General features: G+C 49.3%; 1 protein-coding gene across 1 annotated transcript; it reads right to left on the bottom strand.

Moving 5' to 3' along the window:
• Nucleotides 1–1614: 1614 nt before the first annotated feature.
• On the bottom strand, nt 1615–19094 carry tnikb (TRAF2 and NCK interacting kinase b). Its single transcript, XM_047023499.1, is given in 23 exon segments — nt 1615–2331; nt 2789–2928; nt 4413–4572; nt 5391–5540; nt 5705–5805; nt 5908–6042; nt 6354–6497; nt 7273–7449; nt 7571–7679; nt 8198–8350; nt 8724–8838; nt 9006–9187; nt 10437–10522; nt 11508–11602; nt 11833–11939; nt 12140–12272; nt 12274–12368; nt 12614–12778; nt 16458–16772; nt 17179–17367; nt 17548–17634; nt 18538–18654; nt 19066–19094. Coding segments are annotated over 22 exon segments (3018 nt in total). The 5' UTR covers nt 18634–18654; nt 19066–19094; the 3' UTR covers nt 1615–2247.
• Nucleotides 19095–22514: the final 3420 nt, after the last annotated feature.

Genomic DNA, 22514 nt, shown 5'->3' with positions numbered 1-22514 from the left:
GTGAATGTGTGTGTGTGTGTGCGCGCATGTGTGTTTATGTGTCAGGGTGATGTGTGGATGAATAATTTGTCCAACATCGTAGAATAGCACTGTATGTTTTACAAGTTTAAAACATCCAAACAATGTTGACATTTTTCTTCATCAAATATGTTGCTGTACAAGGAAGGGACATGTACATCTGAATATGACAGAGTGCTTAATGAGTCTGAGGCGGGGTTTTATTGATCCCAGGGATTCAGACCGGGAGGACACACACGCACACAAACACACACACACACACCAAACGCTATAGTCGTAACAGTGGAGGAATAAAATCCAATTCTGTTAGCTGGGAAGACGAGTCTCTCTCACACACACACACACACACGCACATTCATACATGTTCACAGTCTGATACGTACAAAAATTGAAATACAAATACAAATCAAACCACAATAAAAACATATTTAGAAATTCTTAAAACTTTTCTCTACTCTGTAGAAAGACAACTACGCTTTATAATAGAATTTGAACATAAAGTCCTGTCTTTCTCTAAATAATCAATAAGATAATATCATAATGAAGTATGAATCTTTTTCTGTATGGTTTCATACATTAGTGAGACAAGATGGTACATGGTCCCCTTGACCCCGTCTTCTTCCAGTGTTTTCAGATCTTTAAGGGTTGTGTGGGTCATCCTGCAGGTCGAGGCTCATTTGCTTATTGTAAATGTCCTCTATTCAACCTTCTCCCCTCTCTGAGCACTGATGCCACAGGGGTCGGAGGTATGGAAGTCTCCCTCTACTTTCATTGTCCCAGATAATCTATTTTTTTTCTTCAAAACTGGATTAGTAAACACATGAACAAACTCCTCTACCCTCTCCTATAGGTTTACTTTCTTGGCAGATTAAGTACAGTTTTGGACACAATCCCTAGACTAAACTTTATTTTTTTAAAGTTTTATGATGAGAGTGATAGATGTTGCTTCACCTCTAAAGCTAGTTTGAATTGGTGATGGCAGTTGAGTGTTGGAGGAGCGCTGTATCCTGATCAGATCTAACCACGTGTCAGTAAGAGTGTCGCCATGCAAATATACAGAAGCAGATCCCTCAAATGGAGTTCAGGACAGGAGGACGCTTTGGCCACACAGCCCTCCTCAAACCCTGCTTCTACTTCCTGGTTCAGCCCTCCTCAAACCCTGCTTCTACTTCCTGGTTCAGCCCTCCTCAAACCCTGCTTCTGCTTCGGCCCTCCTCAAACCCTGCTTCTGCTTCCCGGTTCAGCCAATTCCCATTGAGGAGAAGCATCTCACACCAGCGAGTTACAGGGGAATGGAGAGATTTACAGGCAGATCAGGGAGAAGCTGGACTCCCGTCTTAAACTTCTTGTCACAGTCGTGCGTGTAGAGTTAGGCTGTTCCAAACGGAATAGTGTGTATTTACAGATGTGCAAAATAGAAGGAAAAGATGCTGGGAGAAATGTGTGAGGACAGTGGAGCACAAAATAATCTGCAACACAATGGCATTCAAGCCAATTTTTCTTAATTGTGAATTGGTGTAAATATGTCTACAACTGCTATCATGTCCCCTTGTAAACTTGAGTCAAGGGTTCCATTGAGATTACCAAAACCATATATCTGCCGGAAAATTAATCAGAAGATCTCCACAACGGTTTTCAACCTTTACAATGTGTAGCAAACGACTTGCTACAGTTGACAAAAAGAAAGACTGAATGATGTCAAATGCAAATAATAATAATAAAAAAGTGATAATATGTTAAGTTATTAAATGTTGTGTATTTAAGACCTAATCCTGTATTAGATGAGTCCTGCACCACTTGTGTTGTAATATTGGTGAACAAACAAAACCATCGGGATTTGTGGATTCGGGTCGTACCTGAAATCACCAGAAATAAGAGTAACATGGTTTAAATGGGAGGTTCAAAGTTTAGGCTACCCAACAATGTGGTTTTTATGCTACCATGTCCTGTTAACTGTCCCCCTAACCCAAGGAAAAAAAAGAAACCCAGTAATCCAAGGAAAGTAAGTAGACTACAGTCAAATATCAAACATCTGGACGCTGACTTGAGAGAGGCTGTTGCTCTCTGGCACCCCTGGTGGTGGAGGTTGGAAATGAGCAACGGCTCCAATGCATTTTTTCTTCTGATTCGAATGTCTGATGTGTTCACTCATCTTTTTCCGTTCTTCCTTCATTCTTTCCCTCCCCTCCTCTGGTGTGGGATGAAGGAAATGAACCGGAGAGGAGGGGGTTACCAGTTCATCATGGAGCTTCTGTTGAGGGTCATGAAGAAGACTTGGCTGCTGCCACCGGAACGAACAGATGCAAAAAACACCTGTTGGAGAGAGAGGGAGGTAGAGAGAGAGGGAAGTAGAGACAGAGGTAGTGAGAGAGGTAGTGAGAGAGGGAGGTAGAGAGGAAGGGAGATAGGGAGGGAGGGAAAGAGAAATAAAGAAAAGGAGAGGGAAGGAGAATGGTGGGTTAGCAAGGGCCACTCACTGCCTACTCTTCCTTTTGGACCAGCTGCTTATTAACTTATTAACTTGCATCTGTTACTCAAAGAAGCACACAGATGTTTGTAATTGGCACATCGTTTCCAAGCTCCCCGGTAATTCTTGTCTCAACAGTCTGCAGTGTGTGTGATGGCAAGTGTAAAACAAGAAAAAGGTGAAAGTGTTGTGTAAACTTCGGCTGATATGTTTGCATGAGTGTGAGTCTGTGTGTGTGTCCATTCCTGTGCATGTGTGAGTCCGCCCGTGTGTGCATGTCACTGCCCGCGCGCAATCACAAACCTTGTCGTTCCTTTCCGACAGGAACTTCAGTCGCTGAGCTCGCTTGTGCATGAAAACTCCGTCGAGGTGTCCCGTCTCCACGGAGCGGATCTCAATGGCCTTCTCTCCCCAGCCCATGATCTGGTTGGAGTGGATGTAGGCTGCAGGGGGCGGGACGGGGGACACACACAGACAGGGGATTGGACAGGAGACCACTCACTCGCTACCAACTCTCACAACCGACCAATCACACCCCTCGGCCGTGCCAGGCCACACCTCTGGGAGGAGATTATTGCAGCAGTTTCTGAATGACAGGCACCTGACCTCCCTACCCTGGAGGGGCTGACAACTGTGGAATTCTGGGTAGAGTAGTCAGTAGGGTCGGGTGGGGAGGAGGGCTTTCCCCGCCTGGCATGGTTGTTGATGCTAACAGGCCCACTGGTGAGTGAAAGTGGTAGATGGTTGGAGATGGTTTGAGTAGATTTACCTTCCAGTCCCGAATTCCAGCTCTATGGGAGTCGCCTCGTACACTACTGAGGGAGAGGACTTTCCAGGAGTTCTGCGAGGGTGTGTGTGTGTGTGTCTAAGGGCGGTATCTAACTTGAGGGTATATTGTGCTGTGTTTTAGTGGGATGGGGGGGCTGTGAGGAAAACGTTTATTTTGTAATCAAATCCCAGCTGGAGGGTTGAGAGATGAGTGTCCTGAAACAGCCCAGCGGAGCCCCCACAGTGGTTAAAGACAGACGACCGGCCAAACGAAAACAGCAAATCAAACAGACAGTTAAGCTCCGGTCTCAGACGATGGACATAGAACAGAATGTCATGATGGATGTGAACAGGGCAGGCTAGATTTGGAGGGGTATCCATCAAGATCATCCTGAGTGGCAAAACAATTTGCGATCGTAATCTGATTGACTTTCAAGGTCCTTCATAAGATGAACTGAAAGCAATCCAAAATTGGAACAGGTAACTGTGAAGCCAAACCAGAGGACAGATGTCTGTCTGTCTATCGATCTGCCCGAAGATAGAAACCTCACATTTAGGATGACGTCCAGACAGAGAACATTCACGTGATTTATGTGGAAGCACTCGACACAGAAACAAGACATGAAAGAGCACGAACGGAGAACACACACAGACTCAAACACAAGCTCCCTGTGCTGGGGTGATCGGGAGAGAGGGGGCAGCTGGGTGTGAAGGAGGGGTGAGGGCGAAGGGATGCAGGCTGACAGTTGGTTTAAAGGAGATGAGGGCCTTGTTTTAGTTTCCGTTTCTTTTTTTTGGGGGGGGGGGGGGGATTGCTCGAGTAAGTCGGGGGTAGGGGTGCTATTCATGGAGGAACCATGCAATGTTCAACGTGTGTCATTGTCCTTGATTAAAAGAAACAACCCTGTCCAAGTGTTTGTCATTTAGGGAAGTCGGATTGTGGCAAGGGGGTACATGGAGGGGTCGTGAGGGAGGGGGGGGGGGGAGAGGGTGCTTGAGATCCATGAGGTGAGAGCGAGCAGGGGGGGGGGGAAAGGAGAAGGCGTGTTTCTCGGTGGCGGGGTAGACATGGGAGAAGTAGTGTTTCCCTGGTCAGAGACAGGAGAGGGGGGAGGAGTCCTAGCCACTGGTTAGAGTTAGAAGCGTGTTGTTGACGTACCCACGGAGGTGGGCATCTCGCCCCACTGCAGCACCACGTCTTTGGTGATGCGCCCGTAGGTGTTGACGTAGACGCCCTCGTCCTCGTAGCACAGCAGCATCTCCATGCCGTCCGTCTTGGGCAGAACCACGATGGCGTGGGGGGTCACCTGACTCTGAATCTGCCGGGCGACATACGGGGAGGAGGAGGGGGGGGGGGGGGTTGAGGGTGGGGTGGGGGGGCGGGGGCATGAGCCTGGGGGGAGGTGGGGGCACAGAGCAGGAACCCCCTTTCCTTTGTCTTCCTCCCTCCCTCCCTCCCTCCCTCCGGCTGCTCTGTCGCTCCATCCCTACCTCCTCTCGTGGCCAGGGCCCCCCTCCCCATCCCCCTTGCGAGAGAAACTGCTGCAACAATAGAATCTCCCGCTCCAGCCACACGATCACCATGGCAACGGAAGAACATCACATCATCGTGGTGGCTGGCAGCGTTACCAAAACAATGAGGGTGGTTGCTTTGGTTACCGTCTCTCTCCCCAGCTCTGACTGTAGTCAGTGTTGGGGTCAGAGGTTGAAGGTCGTCGAGCGAGCCAATGGCAGGTCTTCGTTCTCAGGTACAGGATTTACCTGGTGCGGGTATCTGCCTCGGACTCGCTTCCCACACACACCCTCTCACTCTGAACACCACACACCCTCACTCTTATCACCACACAAACTCTCACTCTTAACACCAAACACACTCTCTCCCTCCCCACAGATAATCTCACTTTCCTCTCCCTCTCTCTCTCTCTCTCTCTCTCTCTCTCTCTCTCTCTCTCTCTCTCTCTCTCTCTTTTTGTTTCACCAACACTGTCCACGTCCAACGCATTTCATCCAGCTCAGTTTGGAATCATTCAATTTTCAAGACTGATGACTAAAATGGGTTATTCATTCATAACCATTTCATTGAATGCTCAGACACACCGATACATCAGGACACACACACACACACACACAGTCTTACGTGGGAGGGGATGTAGATGTCATAGGGGTTCCCAGAGTCCACATCAATGACATGGAAGCCAACGCTGGAGCCATAGATGACCTTTAACCTCTGGCCCTCCTCCACCGTCAGGTCAACCAGCTGGGGGCGGTGCTGCAGGTCAGTGAACGACTGGGAGGGAGGGAATGAATGAGAAATGAAAGGAAAGAAGGAGAGAAAAGGCCTGTGATGATGAGATAACTGATCATTCAAGACAGAATGTATCTGTGCCGGGACCAGTTTATCCAGAGTCGTAGCACTGTGTGTGTGTGTGTGTTTGTGTGTGTGAGTCTCACCTTGAAAGCCATGAACTTGTGGTAAGGTTTGGGAGCCCAGGCGTAAATCTCCACCGCATTCTTTAGAGCAATCACCAGAAACTTAATCCTCTCATATTTCACTAAAGCAAGACAGGAGAAGAGGTACAAAATCAACAATGCACTCTCACAAAGGCCACACACTCCAATAAACCCCCCCCGCTCACACCCACAGCATGACCTACCAACTTTGTAGTGCACACAGCCCTCCAGCTCCCCCACTGTGATCCAGCCCTGCTTCTTTTCTACTTCCGGGTCGTTGTGTAATATCCTGTTCCTCAGCCAGGACAGGTAGTACACACGCAGCTTGTTCTTCTTGCCTGGGAGGACCGAGGCGAGGAGAGGAGAAAGGCAGTCAGTTCACTTCCTTGAGAGTTTAGGTCGGTTTTGGGGCAGTTCTATGGGCGTATGTGAAGCCCTCTGTGACATTGCTGGTAAAAAGGGCTGTACAAATACAATTTGATTCGATTGATTTCAGAACATTTGACCTTTTTAAAAGTCTTTCCTGCTTTAAAATCTCAGACTGATTTTTTTCCTTTGCACTAAAAGGTACGTTTTGTGTAGGTTATGGTCCTGTTGTGGTTGTGGTTGGGTTGTAGCCAAGTTGTGGTCAGGTTACGCTCGGACCCACCTGAGATGGTGACCAGGACATTGAGTCCCTCCAGAACGTCCATCTGCTGGAACCGTCTGCGGTTGATGAGATTGTAGACCTTCCCCTGACCGCTGCGGTCCAACAACATCAGCCCATTCTCAGTCCCCACCAGCAGGTTCACACCTGGGCACAACATCAACACTCAGCATGTGAGTGTGTGTGCCATGAGCATGTGTGAGTGTGTATGTGTGTCTACATGTGTGTGTAGTGTTAAGGAAGAATTCGAGTGGCACTGTGTCGATCTGAATAGTCAAGGGATATGGTTTTAATACAATTTATTAGACTATACAATTACATATGATTTAAACAAAGTACTTTGTGATCCGTCTTGGCGAAGGGTGTGATAGCCACAAATCGTTCGCAAGAGTGATGATCAGCCAGCACACATGCACTGCCTTATATAAACTTAAGATCAAATGGCATTCTATAACAGGCTAATTAGCACAAACCATCAAAACCACAATTTATCAGACATAATGAGTCTTCCCAAATCATTTCAAACCCAAAAGTTATAATAACCCTCTTCATGCATCAATACCACAATAAAACATCCTCATCACAGCCTAACTGTTCATCCCAAACCTTGTGACAGTATATATGAGTGTGTGTGTGTGTATACAGTATATATGAGTGTGTGTGTGTGTGTATATACAGTATATATGAGTGTGTATGTGTGTGAGTGTGTCTACATGTGTGTGTGTGTATACAGTATATATGAGTATGTGTGTGTATACAGTATATATGAGTGTGTGTGTGTGTATACAGTATATATGAGTATGTGTGTGTGTATACAGTATATATGTGTATGTGTGTGTGTATACAGTATATATGAGTATGTGTGTGTGTATACAGTATATATGAGTGTGTGTGTGTGTATTCACACGCAGCCGTGTCTCACCCCAGAGAGCAGCACAGAGGATCTCAGAGTTGAACCTCTTCTTGTACTTGCGGATCTCGGGCGTGTCGCTGTGGGGCCGGATGTTGGTGGGGTTCACGTTCACCACCGAGATCTTTCTGGCCTCGTTTAGTCGGGCCTGCTCCTGCTCCTGTCTCATCAGCTCGTCTGCAAACAGAGCTGCAACAAAGATGGCCGACATTGTTTGGAAATGTGGTGGTGGGGGCATCTCATACATAGGTCGGACAGCCTACTGCTCGGCTTCTACTAGTCAAACAGAACAGGAAGTAGGGCATCGTACCGGAGGCTGAGTTCTCGTCGTCATCATCGGTGGGGGACGTCCCGTACACCCTCGGATCGACGAATGGCGTGAAGGAGGCCTTGGAGCCACTCCCACTTCCTATCCCGTACTACCAATCAGAGCAGAGAGAGAGAGAGAAAGGGGCAGCGTCAGACAAACTGCCAGCTAGCAGGCAGGAAGGGAGGCGATGTGCGTGCGGCTGTCAGCAGGAGGTTCCAGGCTGTGGGCAGAGCCTCGCCATGCAGGTACAACACTGTGACATGCTGACTGAGGGACAGGAAGTGACCACATTAGCAGGAAAAGGAAAAGAGAAGATGGGCTTGAAGAGGAGGAGGAGGAAGGCAACTGCAGCTCACCTCCAGCTTCAGACCAGAGTTCACAGAGGTCTGAGGTCAGGCGGTTGAGGGGAGAAGAGGAGTTTGGTGGGTGACCGTGGGGCGACAGTAGGGTAAGCAGTAACAGTCGGGGTTAGCTGTGTTTGGCTGGGTACAACAGGCTGGGGAGGAAGTAGGTCCAGGCGTAGGACGCTGGAGTGTGTAGGTTTAGAGAGGGGGGCCAGACTGTTTGGGACAAGGTTTGCAGGGGTAGGGGTGAGGGGTAGGGAGGGGGGGCTCGTGGTGAACCTACTTGGGCCCCTGAGCCGTTGCCCGGGGAGACCAGGGGCGGGGTGCTTTGTTGCACCAAGTCAGGCAGATTGGCGTTGCCGGGGAACAGATTAGCGTTGCTGGGGAAACCATTGCTGTCATTGGGAGGGGAGCTCCGCCTCCTGTCCCCAAACTTCTGGAACACAGAGAGAGGGAGGGGCCACTCTAGGGTGTGCAGGGCTGTGATTGGCCAGCGGGCAGGGTTAGTGTGTGGGGGGGCTCCTACTCTGTGGGGCTGGGTTAGCCAGCAGGTGCAGCGAGGGAGAGACAGCAGGTGAAGGTGCAGAGACAGCAAAACCTTTTACCAGGCAGGATGCACACACACACACACACAGACATAAACACACACACAGACGCACACACAGACACACACACAGCCGAGCGCTGGAGCGTGAAGTTGGCACACAATGCTGAAGCGTGCAGGGTGGATGACTGGGTGCTTGTGTGAAGGCTTAGCGTGCGCAGTGTGCAGTGTCAGCACGTGAGAGGTCGGAGGGCAGCGCGCTCACCTCACGCATCATCAGAGTGCTGTCCTGGCCACTGTTGCCATAGGCGTTGCCATGGGCGTCGTTATGGCTTCCCATCATGCCGTAGGGCTCGTTCCCTCCTGGTCCTGCAGCAGGCCTGGAACACAAGCACGCAGGTCCCATTCAGGATGTGTTCTCACTGACAACTATTGCTATTCTGCTGAGGAAGTTTCACAGACACTTTAAATCGTTTTGGTTTAGCTGAACACGCTCGCTCGCTCCCTCTCTCCCTCCCTCGCTCCCTCCGTCTCTCCCTCCCCTCACATAATCCGTGGTATGTCGCTGACGGCCACAGTTCCATCGTTGGTCCCGCCCTCTCCCTCCTCGTCCTCGCTGCTGTGAGACTCCTCACTGGATGAAGAGTAGTCCGTCACTTTGACGGGTGGGCGGTTCGTCTCCTCCCCCTGCCGGAGTTCTCGGAGCTCTTTGGCCAGAGCAGTCAAATCCTGGAGATCGAAAAGGTCACAAGGTCACAACCACACATGAGTCATAACAGACACTTTACTGCTTCTTCTTGAAGCTCCCTTCCCCTCTACCTTACATTTACATTTAGTCATTTAGCAGACACTCTTATCAAGAGCGACTTACAGTAAGTACAGGGACATTCCCCTCGAGGCAAGTAGGGTGAAGTGCCTTGCCCAAGGACACAACGTCATTTGGCACGGCGGGGAATCGATCCGGCAACCTTCCTCACACCCTCCCTCCCCCCCCTCTATCTCTCTCCCTCCCTCTTCCTCTCCCTCCCTCCCTCCCTCCCTCCCTCCCTCCCTCCCTCGATGATTCAGAGTCATCACACTGACATGCATTTACAACACCACAACATCTCAACAAGTTGCAGCAATGTATTTCACATCGCTACAAAAGGTTGTGACTATGGTGCACTGTTCAGACTGTTCGGACGCTGCTTGGCACCAGGGGGCTATCGTCTGCGCTGGCCCGGGGTGAAGAAGCAGGCAGGGGGAGGAACACTTAGGGACTCGGGTAGGGCGAGGGGATGACAAGGTCAGGGGTCAAAAGGAAGGGAGAACCAATGAACTGTCTGCGACCGGCCCCCGAGCAGAGGCAGGTCCGAGAGAGGAGAGGGGTGTGACTGGCGGTGGTCATGGGTGCACGTGTGTGGGTTTGTGTGTGTGAGTGTGTGTGTGTGTGTGTTAGGGAACAGGAAGGTGGGGAATGGGGGGGTTAGTCTTGAACTGTCTATCCATCCCCAGCTCCTCCTGGGGATGGATAGAGGCGGACAAAAAGAGAGAGGGAAGAAGGAAGAGAGAGAGAGAGGCCGGAGGAGAGAGAGGAGAGAGAGACAGTGAGAAAGACAGACACTCATCCCCAACACAAGCCCTGCCAATGTAGCAAGAGCAAGAGCAAGAGAGAGAGAGAGAGAGAGAGAGTCCTTCTGCATTCACCTAACAATGTATTTTTACATTTATTTCGCAGACGAGAGAGAGAAAGAGAGAAGAAGGGGAGGATAGAGAGGAGGAGAAGGCCAATGACCTCACCTCATCTTATAACTGAGGAAGATAAGGTGGAGAGAGGAAGAGAAAGAGGAGGAGAGAAGGAAGAAGGAGAAAGTAAGAGACGTAGAAAGAAAAGAAAGGAGACAATGGCAATGCTGAGAAAGGGTCTAGACGAGAATGAGTAGGTGTTAGGGATGGATGAATGAGAGTGTGTGTGTGTGTGTGGTGTGTGTGTGCTTACCGCAGGCCTGCTAGGTTGTGTCACCTCCCTGCTCTCCTCTTTGGGCTCCTGAGTTGCTGCCGTGGTACCTTCAGCCTTACTGGACCCTGCAGTCACAACGGAAACACTTTGTACTGACCAAACCTCTGTGTGCATGTGTGTGTGAGTGTGTGCCTGTGTTTGCATGGGTCTGTGGGTGTAGGGGGGTATTTGCATTAGGGATGTGCATCTCCATCACTGAGGACGATGCAATACACATCTCGATGCACTGCCAACGATCCAATACATTAAAGATACATAAAAGCAACTACTAATGTAATACGATACGATTCACCCCTTGGCAGTTGGCAGCCCTGCTTTGCTCACCAGTCTTCTTGCTAGCGGTACCGGTGGAGCTAGCCACTGACTGTAGCTGTAGTTGCATCCGAGAGGTAGGCATACGTCTCCACACAAATACCAGCCTCTTCAGGTGACTACCTAAATTAGCCGTGCTGCCTGTGTACTTTATAGCAGCACGACACATCTTGCCAATTGCATGGGTCTTGTCGAATTGCCCATTTTCTTTGGAAAATCCGAAGTGTTGCCAAACCTTGGATTTATTGCAATTCGTAGGAACGTGTAACTCTTCCTCCGCCATGATAACACTCGCCCGAACACGCCTCCAACTCACGAGAAACTTGGCTGAGAGACTTTACGAGAATCGGCCACTGACAGCAGTGGAGATGAGCTCGCTTAAGAAACAGTTAGAGAGGAGGAAACTATCTAAATATACAAGTATTTGTCACAAATCATCGGCAACATTTCTAAAGGTGTTCGCCTACACATAGTTCTATACAAATACATCGGATTATACCGATGCAAAAATGTAAGAAGCGATGCATCGCGATTTCATTCCGCATTGTATCCGGTGCACACTTTTCTGATCCGGGCAATTGCATCGTGAGCTTTTACGCCGAAGCACCGATGCAAACCGGTGAATCTTACCATCCCTAATTAGTACATTACCATAGTAAAGGGGGGAGGGGGGGGTGAGGAGAAGTGTATGGGTGTGTGTGAGTGTGCGTGTGTGCGTGTGTGAGTGTGTGTGTGTACCTCTCTCCTGGGAGCTGGAGCTGGAGGAGCTTCCACTGCTTCTTCTCTTCAGGGGCGTTTCCATGGACAGGTCCGTCCTGCGCAGGTCCGGGTTACTACGGCAACAACATCACCAAACACACGACAGCGTGAACCCTACAGGATCCCTGGACCGGAGGCGCTGCTCGATGAGCTACATCACCACTGATCACATCACTATCCCTGATAAAAGCAGGTCAAGCTTCCAGGGCTACGGTTCCTCCACTTCAACCTGTCTGGTATTCCTCTGTGTATGTGTGTGTGTGCGTGTGTGTGTCTGTGTGTGAGAGAGAGTGTGTGTTTGTACCTGGCCCGTATGAGGTGAGCTCCAGTCCGGGGCCCCAGCCCAGGTCCGTTCCCTGGGGAGGTTTTCCTCACAAGGGCTGGGGAGATGGAGGTGGTTCTCTGGGGAACCTGCTCAGCACAGGAGGACAGAACCACACAGAACCGTGCGGGGTCAGAGAACCATTCAGAAGAAGCACACGCACACACACCTTTACGCTCTCTTTCAGACAAACACCGAGTCTCTTTCACACACATCTACCCTCTCCCACACACACACCTACACACTCCCCCCCCCCCCCCCCCCCCCAGACACCGGGTCACTGTCACACCTTGGGGGGCAGGTCGTCGTCGTGGCGAACCCAGGGGCTGCGGTCGAGCTTGTCGTGGGGAGGGACGAGGCGGGGGGGTGGGGCTGGGGTGTCGGAGGTGGGGTCGGAGTTCTGCCGGGGCATGGGGGGGGCGCGAAGGGGAGGGGGACAGGCCCCCCCCACCTTGGGGGTCGTGGAGAGACTGGGACCCTGACAGACCATGGGACTTCACCTGGACCAGATGGGCCATCTGATACCAGACCAGGACCAGGACCAGACCAGGACCATATCAGGACCAGAGTCAGACCAGGGTCAGAACCAGGACCAGACCAGGGTCAGAACCAGACCAGACCAGGGTAGTGGACGGTAGGAAGAGAGGAGAGGAAGGAGGGGGGAAGAGGGACGAAGGGAGAGGGAGAGATGCTCGGGTGAGAAACATATCCACTGGATCAACACATATGCAGGTATGCTACACACACACACACACACACACACCTGCGGCTCGATGGAGCGGAGCTGGGGCGGGGTCCGGGCTTGCTGTATGCCGCCGCTGCTGAAGGACTCGGAGCGCGGCGGCAGAGACGGGTCCGAGATGCGGTTGGAGACCTTGTGCTGCAGCGCTGGAGAACTCTGTCTGTTCATCTTGGATCTCTCCTCCACCTGACACACACACACACATAGTTAATTGGATATTCAATTGACTTGTTTCTCACCCCATCAGTCAGACAGGGTTATCTGTGTGTGTGTGTGTGTGTGTGAGTGATTGAGAGAGAGAGAGTCCCGAGGAAGAGAAACACCCCTGTGGACAGAGTCAGATATAGCTGCAGCTAGCCTACATTACTCCACTGTGGCCACCAGAGGGCAGGCCTCCATATGACCTACATCAAGTCCAGCTCTGCACCATACCACCATACTACACCATACTATATTATCTTACTGTACTACCATACTACAGTATACTATATTACCTTACTGTACTACCATACTACACCATACTATATTACCTTACTGTACTAGCATGCTACACTATACTATATTACCTTACTGTACTACCATACTACAGTATACTATATTACCTTACTGTACTACCATACTACACCATACTATATTACCTTACTGTACTAGCATGCTACACTATACTATATTACCTTACTGTACTACCATACTACAGTATACTATATTACCTTACTGTACTACCATACTACACCATACTATATTACCTTACTGTACTACCATACTACACCATACTATATTACCTTACTGTACTAGCATGCTACACTATACTATATTACCTTACTGTACTACCATACTACAGTATACTATATTACCTTACTGTACTACCATACTACACCATACTATATTACCTTACTGTACTAGCATGCTACACTATACTATATTACCTTAATGTACTACCATACTATATTATACCATATTACCTTACTGTACTACCATACTACACCATACTATATTACCTTACTGTACTAGCATGCTACACTATACTATATTACCTTACTGTACTACCATACTACAGTATACTATATTACCTTACTGTACTACCATACTACACCATACTATATTACCTTACTGTACTACCATACTACACCATACTATATTACCTTACTGTACTAGCATGCTACACCATACTATATTACCTAACTGTACTACCATACTATATTATACCATATTACCTTACTGTACTACCATACTACACCATACTATATTACCTTACTGTACTAGCATGCTACACTATACTATATTACCTTAATGTACTACCATACTATATTATACCATATTACCTTACTGTACTACCATACTACACCATACTATATTACCTTACTGTACTAGCATGCTACACTATACTATATTACCTTACTGTACTACCATACTACAGTATACTATATTACCTTACTGTACTACCATACTACACCATACTATATTACCTTACTGTACTACCATACTACACCATACTATATTACCTTACTGTACTAGCATGCTACACCATACTATATTACCTAACTGTACTACCATACTATATTATACCATATTACCTTACTGTACTACCATACTACACCATACTATATTACCTTACTGTACTACCATACTACACCATACTATATTACCTTACTGTACTACCATACTACACCATACTATATTACCTTACTGTACTAGCATGCTACACTATACTATATTACCTTACTGTACTACCATACTATATTATACCATATTACCTTACTGTACTACCATACTATATTATACCATATTACCTTACTGTACTACCATACTACACCATACTATATTACCTTACTGTACTAGCATACTATATTATACCATATTACCTTACTGTACTACCATACTACACCATACTATATTACCTTACTGTACTAGCATGCTACACCATACTAAATTACCTTACTGTACTACCATACTACACCATACTATATTACCTTACTGTACTACCATACTACACCATACTATATTACCTTACTGTACTACCATACTATAGTATACCATATTACCTTACTGTACTACCATACTACACCATACTATATTACCTTACTGTACTACCATACTACAGTATACTATATTACCTTACTGTACTACCATACTACACCATACTATATTACCTTACTGTACTACCATACTACACCATACTATATTACCTTACTGTACTAGCATGCTACACTATACTATATTACCTTACTGTACTACCATACTACACCATACTATATTACCTTACTGTACTACCATACTATATTATACCATATTACCTTACTGTACTACCATACTATATTATACCATATTACCTTACTGTACTACCATACTACACCATACTATATTACCTTACTGTACTAGCATACTATATTATACCATATTACCTTACTGTACTACCATACTACACCATACTATATTACCTTACTGTACTAGCATGCTACACCATACTATATTACCTTACTGTACTACCATACTACACCATACTATATTAACTTACTGTACTACCATACTAGACTATACTATATTACCTTACTGTACTACCATACTACAGTATACTATATTACCTTACTGTACTACCATACTACACCACACTATATTACCTTACTGTACTAGCATGCTACACTATACTATATTACCTTACTGTACTACCATACTACACCATACTATATTACCTTACTGTACTACCATACTACACCATACTATATTACCTTACTGTACTACCATACTACAGTATACTATATTACCTTACTGTACTACCACACTACACCATACTATATTACCTTACTGTACTAGCATGCTACACTATACTATATTACCTAACTGTACTACACTATACTATATTACCTTACTGTACTACCATACTATATTATACCATATTACCTTACTGTACTACCATACTACACTATACTATATTACCTTACTGTACTACCATACTATATTATACCATATTACCTTACTGTACTACCATACAACCATACTATGCAATACTATGATACCTTACACTATTCTGCCATACTATACTACCATCTCCTGCTACATGGTGTGTTTGATACAGTACTCCAAAAACAGACAACAGCCACGATGTGAAGTCACACATGACAGTCACCCACTCTGGAGAGAGCACTGTGTGCTGACAGCACAGCTACAGCACCCGCTAAAGAAGAAACAGCACCCACTCTGGAGAGAGCACTGTGTGCTGACAGCACAGCTACAGCACCCGCTAAAGAAGAAACAGCACACAGTCTGGAGAGAGCACTGTGTGCTGACAGCACAGCTACAGCACCCGCTAAAGAAGAAACAGCACACCGTCTGGGAGGAGGTGCAGCCCTGTGTGTGTTTGTGTGTGTGTGTGCGTAGTAAGCCTTGGAGAGAGAGAGAGAGAGAGAGAGAGAGAGAGAGAGAGAGAGAGAGAGAGAGAGAGAGAGAGAGAGAGAGAGAGAGAGAGTGAGGTCATGGTTATTCTGGGATTAAGGCAGAGATAAGAGGCGGGAAACATGCTTGAAAGAAGTGGAAAAGGAAGCTTGTCAGAGTTAGCACATGGGTCCAGGCTGGGACTGAACACCACAGCACCAGTGAACGAGCCAACCCCACCCTCCGCTAGAACGGAGAGCCTCGCAGGTTCCACCTCAGCCAGGCCCCCGCTCTAGAGACCAGGGACAGTAGAGTTAAGGAGGACAGACAGGGGCGGGTCAAGGTTGTGACGGGGTCGAAACCTGACCAGGGACACCACCTCACCCCCAGGTCGGGTTAGAGAGGCTAGGGAGGAGGAGGGAGGAAGAGGAGGAGGAAGAGGACATCCTCCAAACCAAGAGAGGGAAAGGGGGGGGGCGTGTCTCTGCCAACTGACCCTCGGGCCGGGGCTCCGCCCCCTCTCGTCAGGGTTCCGCCTAAGAGCCTCGGGGCGTCGCAGGATTGGCTTAAAGGAGGGGATGGGGGCGGGTTCAGGGGCACAGGACACACGGATGCGCGGCACGTGCACACTGCTGGGTTCTGACCTCTCCCTAGAGGGGCTGACGTGGGCGGGGTAGGAGGGGGGGCGGGGCCGGGGACAGTAATCAGGAAGCTGGAGAAGCTGAGCGAGGTTGGTGTCGCCGGGCTCTGTGAAGGAGTGATACTTCTTGGGGGGGATACGAGGCGAGTTACTCTGGGCTCTACGCATCACCTGGGGACAACAGTGTGACACAGAACATCAGACACAAACACTGAACACAGCACACACACACACAAATACTGAACACAAAACACACAGACACACACAGTCTTCCTCTGACACCAGGAGGGAGCGAGGTCCTTCCCCTGGTGCTGTTGCCGGGGAAGATAACAGTCAGGAGAATTCACCAATAAATCAACCTACAGTAGGAAGGAACAACAACTGATGATTGACTTGGATGCGCGTTGGAACTGGACATCACCTGTTCGGGACCCAGAAACATGAAAGAACACGCCGGAACATTCTGGAAGATCCATGGTCCTAACTCTGCTGAAACCAATCGGACCAAGACTGTGGGTGTCTGTAGGAGTGTGTGGGTGTAGGAGTGTGTGTATGTATGTGTGTGTGTGTCCCGTACCTCCTGTGCCCAGGCTGGTTTGTCGACGCTGGGGGCCTGGTCCTTGTAGTGGTACAGCTGCTTCTTGTCCTGGGGGCGTGGCTCCTGCTGCTGTTGCTGGAGCGACACCAGGTAGGCTCTCTCCTGCTGCAGCTGCCTCTGGAGACGCTCTGCCTGCCTCTGCTCCTCCATCTGCTTACGCTTGTACTCCTGCACGCACGCACACACACACACAGAGACACACACAGACACACACGCAGAGACGCACATGCGTGGGGAAACAAACACGGGCACGCACACACACACAGTTAAACTCTCCACTCATCTCGACTCGACGTGACCCATGTGGTTGATGCTCATGGAGGTCTTCTCTACAGGAGTGTGTGTTACCAGCAGAAGAGCCTGCTCCTGGAGGAGCTGCTGCTGTAGGATCTCCAGCTGTCTCTGCTCCTCCTCCAACTGTCTACGGATGTACTCCTACCCAATCACAGCGCCCCGCCAGACGACAGGGCAGCCGATCGCGGCACAGCCAGATAGAACAGCAGTGAGTCAGAACCCGGCAACCAGGCAGAGGAAAAAGGAGGAAATTAAAAGAAAAAAAATAGAAAAAGAGAGCAAGGTTGAAAAAGAGGGATTCATAAAGGAAGTTTTGGGAAGAGAGAGCAGAGCGGGGTGACGGAAGGAAAGATGGGGAGCAAAAACCAAAGGAGGTATTAAGCCAAAAATAGGCGAGAGAGAGAGAAGCAGAGAGATAGAGGCAAAGAGGACGTGAAAAGGACGAGGAAAAAAGAAAGAGAGAGAGAGAGAAAAAGAGAGCACTGATTAGTGGGAAAATCGGAAAAGAGTCCCACGAACAGACAGCTTATCAAACTGTGTGAAGGGAAGAGAAAAACACTTTTCATCCTAATCAGGCCCATTGACGTGAAGCGGGGGACGGGTGTGAAGAGAGACAGAGAGGGAGGGGAGCTGGGGAGAGTTAGTGGAGCAGCGTCCCAGTTCCTCAGTCCGCTGTCACTCAACTTCTACACTAGTAAACACCTGACAGCGACACTCAGAGGGGAAGTCACACAACTGGAGATGGACCTCTCTCAGAGTGCCTGTGCCTGGCCTCTCGCTGTGTACGTGTGTGTGTGAGTTTGTGCGTGTGTGTGTGTGTATCTGAGAGTGTGTGTGTGTGTATGTGAGAGTGTGTGTGTGTACGTGAGAGTGTGTGTGTGTACGTGAGAGTGTGTGTGTGTGAGTGTGTGTGTGTGTATGTGAGAGTGTGTGGGTGTGTATGTGAGAGTGTGTGTGTGTGTGTATCTGAGAGTGTGTCTATCTGATAGTGTGTGTACGTGAGAGTGCGTGTACGTGAGAGTGTGTGTATGTGAGAGTGTGTACCTGCTCTCTCTCCGCGTGCCTCCTCTCCTCGTCTCTCCGCAGCTGCTCCATCTCCTCGTAGCGTCGCCTCTGCTCTCGCTCCTGCTGCTTCCTCATCTCGCGCTCACGCCGCTGTTGCTGCGAGAGGAGAGAGAGGGAGGGAGCAGGGGGGAGGAGGAGGGAGAGAGGGAGGCAGCAGGGGTGAGGAGGAGGGAGAGAGGGAGGAGGAAGACAGACAGCGGGGGGAGGAGGAGGAGGAAGAGGAGGAGGAGAGGAAAAGAGGGAGGAGGACAGAGAGTTTGGAGGAGAGGAAGAGAGAGGGAGGAGGAGATGAGAAAAGGGGTGGCACAGTGTGCCTGTGAGCGGGGTGTAACATTGTGTGTGCGCGTGGCTCAGAGCGCGAGGCAGCGCATTACAGTGTAGCCGTGTGTGCCACCGTGTGTCAGTGCGTGTGTGAGCCAGCATGCGTTCCACCGTTTGTGCGTGGGTGTAACAGTGCGTGGGTGTGTGTGTAACAGTGCGTGGGCGCGTGTGTAACGGCGCGTGCACCTCCTCCAGCCGCCTCCTCTGCTCCTTCACTATCACTCTCTTAAGGTAGAGAGCCATGGAGGTGGGAGTCCCTCAGGGTTGGCTCCGGCCTGGGTAAACGGCGGGAGTAACTATCACTCTCTTAAGGTAGAGAGCCATGGAGGTGGGAGTCCCTCAGGGTTGGCTCCGACGGCGGGAGTAACTATCACTCTCTTAAGGTAGAGAGCCATGGAGGTGGGAGTCCCTCAGGGTTGGCTCCGGCCTGGGTAAACGGCAGGCGGCGGGAGTAACGTTGACTCCCTTAAGGTAGGAGCTCCTCAGGGTGTATGGGAGAGAGACACCCATGGACACGGGCAAGGCGTGCTCCAAAACCTAAGTCCAACTTGAATGGGAGTCTATGGGCGGAGTACCAGAGGCACAAACTTTTAAGCCTCCAAAACCTAAGTCCAACTTGCATGGGAGTCTATGGGCGGAGTACCAGAGGCACAAAAAACAGTCGCCCTCCTGTGGACTCAAAAGGGATTACAAGTCATTGAAAAATGAATGGGAGTCTATGGGAGTTAATGAAGGCGCCCTCCGGTGGACGAAAAAAGGAATTACCAGAGGCACAAACTTTTAAGCCTTCAAAACCTAAGTCCAACTTGAATGGGAGTCAATGGGCGGATCACCAGAGGCACAAACTTTTAAGCCTCCAAAACCTAAGTCCAACTTGAATGGGAGTCAATGGGCGGATCACCAGAGGCACAAACTTTTAAGCCTTCAAAACCTAAGTCCAACTTGAATGGGAGTCAATGGGCGGATCACCAGAGGCACAAACTTTTAAGCCTCCAAAACCTAAGTCCAACTTGAATGGGAGTCAATGGGCGGATCACCAGAGGCACAAACTTTTAAGCCTCCAAAACCTAAGTCCAACTTGAATGGGAGTCAATGGGCGGATCACCAGAGGCACAAACTTTTAAGCCTTCAAAACCTAAGTCCAACTTGAATGGGAGTCAATGGGCGGATCACCAGAGGCACAAACTTTTAAGCCTCCAAAACCTAAGTCCAACTTGAATGGGAGTCAATGGGCGGATCACCAGAGGCACAAACTTTTAAGCCTCCAAAACCTAAGTCCAACTTGAATGGGAGTCAATGGGCGGATCACCAGAGGCACAAACTTTTAAGCCTCCAAAACCTAAGTCCAACTTGAATGGGAGTCAATGGGCGGATCACCAGAGGCACAAACTTTTAAGCCTCCAAAACCTAAGTCCAACTTGAATGGGAGTCAATGGGCGGATCACCAGAGGCACAAACTTTTAAGCCTCCAAAACCTAAGTCCAACTTGAATGGGAGTCAATGGGCGGATCACCAGAGGCACAAACTTTTAAGCCTTCAAAACCTAAGTCCAACTTGAATGGGAGTCAATGGGCGGATCACCAGAGGCACAAACTTTTAAGCCTCCAAAACCTAAGTCCAACTTGAATGGGAGTCAATGGGCGGATCACCAGAGGCACAAACTTTTAAGCCTCCAAAACCTAAGTCCAACTTGAATGGGAGTCAATGGGCGGATCACCAGAGGCACAAACTTTTAAGCCTCCAAAACCTAAGTCCAACTTGAATGGGAGTCAATGGGCGGATCACCAGAGGCACAAACTTTTAAGCCTCCAAAACCTAAGTCCAACTTGAATGGGAGTCAATGGGCGGATCACCAGAGGCACAAACTTTTAAGCCTTCAAAACCTAAGTCCATTTTGAATGGAAGTCAATGGGCGGATGCCCAGAGGCATAAAATTTTAAGCCTTCAAAACCTAAGTCCATTTTGAATGGAAGTCAATGGGCGGATGCCCAGAGGCACAAACTTTTAAGCCTTCAAAACCTAAGTCCATTTTGAATGGAAGTCAATGGGCGGATGCCCAGAGGCACAAAATTTTAAGCGTCCAAAACCTAAGTCCATTTTGAATGGAAGTCAATGGGCGGATGCCCAGAGGCACAAACTTTTAAGCCTTCAAAACCTAAGTCCAACTTGAATGGGAGTCAATGGGAGGATGCCCAGAGGCACAAACTTTTAAGCCTTCAAAACCTAAGTCCAACTTGAATGGGAGTCAATGGGAGGATGACCAGGGGCACAATTTTTCAATTGGATGACCAGGGGCACATATTTTTTAAAGTTGCATTTAATGGGTTTTAACACAGGGGGTGGGCTTAATAGTGGGTGCACAGGGCCCCCCGGTGAATGGGTGATGGGGGACACCCCCCCCGGAGGTGTGCAGTCCCCCCTTGGAGAGGGGGTCCCCGGGGAGGCCGGGAGGGTGTGGGGGGGTCCCCTTGGATCCCAAAAGTGGGTGTGCAGGGTGCGGCCGGAGTGGGGGTCCCTTGGGAGCCCGGGGACGGGTGCCCGGGGACGTCCCGGAGTGGTGGTCCCCTGGGAGGCCGGGGATGACCGTGTGAGGGTGCGCTGGAGGTGTGGAAAGGTGAAAAAGGGTAAAATTCGCCGTTTCTCGCCCGAGCGTGGGATTTGGCTGGGGACACTTTTATAATTCAAGTTGGAGGCTGGGGCAGCGGGTAGTGTGTTTTTTCTCCCCGGAAAAGGTGTACTTTTTTCGGGGGAGACGTTTGAAATATTCGCGGGCCTCCCGTTTTCGTTCTGCCCCATGGATTTGAACGGGGACAATTTTCCCATATAAGTTGGAGGCGGGGGCAGCGTGCACTGTGGTCGTTTCACCCGGAAACGGTGTTCCCGACTCGGTAGAAGCGTTTGAAATCTTGTTTCGTTCCGTGCGTTTCCCGCGCGCGTGCACGCCCGGGGGTCTCTCATGGGCCTTCTTCCCCCGGTCCATACCTATCCAAAAAGTCTTCCCCCGAGTCTCTGAGTGCCCGCAAAGTGGAGATGCCTCCACACGAGTCTCAAATTCCTTCCACTTTTGCCGACTGAAAGTGTGCTTGACTTTTTGAATGCTTTGGAGGTGTAAAATTCACAGTTATTCACCCGAACGTGGGATTTGGCTGGGGACACTTTTATAATTCAAGTTGGAGGCTGGGGCAGCGCGGAGAGTGTTTATCTTCCCCGGAAAAGGTGTACTTTTTTCGGGGGAGACGTTTGAAATATTCGTCGGCCTCCCGTGTCCGTTGTGTCCCATGGATCTCGACGGGGACAATTTTCCCATTTAAGTTGGAGGCGGGGGCAGCGTGCACTGTGGTCATTTCACCCGGAAAACGTGTTCCCGACTCGGTAGAAGCGTTTGAAATCTTGTTTCGTTCCGTGCGTCTCCCGCGCGCGTGCACGCCCGGGGGTCTCTCCTCGGCCTTCTTCCCCCGGTCCATACCTATCCAAAAAGTCTTCCCCCGAGTCTCTGAGTGCCCGCAAAGTGGAGATGCCTCTACACAAGTCTCAATTCCTTCCACTTTTGCAGACTGAAAGTGTGCTTGACTTATTGAATGCTGGCGAGATAATAAATTCACAGTTATTCAACGGAACATGGGATTTGGCTGGGG

This window comes from Hypomesus transpacificus, chromosome 8 (genome assembly GCF_021917145.1).
Source record: "Hypomesus transpacificus isolate Combined female chromosome 8, fHypTra1, whole genome shotgun sequence".
Lineage (NCBI taxonomy): Eukaryota > Metazoa > Chordata > Actinopteri > Osmeriformes > Osmeridae > Hypomesus > Hypomesus transpacificus.
Note: the sequence above shows the minus strand (reverse complement) of the source record. Positions and strands in the feature narration are given on the sequence as shown.